General features: G+C 48.9%; 1 protein-coding gene across 1 annotated transcript; it reads left to right on the forward strand.

Moving 5' to 3' along the window:
• Positions 1-5: 5 nt before the first annotated feature.
• Positions 6-533, forward strand: LOC115285256 (olfactory receptor 1002-like; the record flags this gene model as incomplete). Its single annotated transcript, XM_029931568.1, has 1 exon — positions 6-533. A coding segment is annotated over one exon (528 nt), but the record flags the coding sequence as incomplete, so codon positions are not given.
• Positions 534-538: the final 5 nt, after the last annotated feature.

The raw sequence follows: 538 nt of genomic DNA on the forward strand, positions 1-538 counted from the left end.
ACAGGTACATGGCCATCTGTAAGCCCTTGTTGTATACACTCATTATGTCCCAAAAGGTCTGTGTGCAGCTGGTGGTAGGGCCTTATGCCATGGGTCTTTTGAGCACCATGACCCATACGACTTTCACCTTTCATCTGCCTTACTGTGGTCCAAATACCATCAATCACTTCTTCTGTGACCTTCTCCCTGTCCTCTCTCTGGCATGTGCAGACACCCAAGTCAATCAGTTTTTACTTTTCATCTTGGCTGGAGCTCTGGGAGTGCTCAGCGGTGTGATCATCCTGGTTTCCTACATTTACATTGTTGTTGCTATCCTGAGGATCCGCTCTGCTGAGGGGAGGCGCAAAGCCTTCTCCACCTGCTCTTCACACCTGACTGCTGTCTCCATCCTGTATGGGACCCTCTTCTTTATCTATGTACGCCCCAGTTCTAGTTTCTCCCTGGACATCAATAAAGTGGTTTCCGTGTTCTACACAGCCGTGATCCCCATGTTGAACCCCCTTATCTACAGCCTGAGAAACAAAGAGGTCAAGGATTC

The sequence above is a fragment of the Suricata suricatta genome, unplaced genomic scaffold (genome assembly GCF_006229205.1).
Source record: "Suricata suricatta isolate VVHF042 unplaced genomic scaffold, meerkat_22Aug2017_6uvM2_HiC HiC_scaffold_59170, whole genome shotgun sequence".
In the NCBI taxonomy this organism is placed as follows: Eukaryota; Metazoa; Chordata; class Mammalia; order Carnivora; family Herpestidae; genus Suricata; species Suricata suricatta.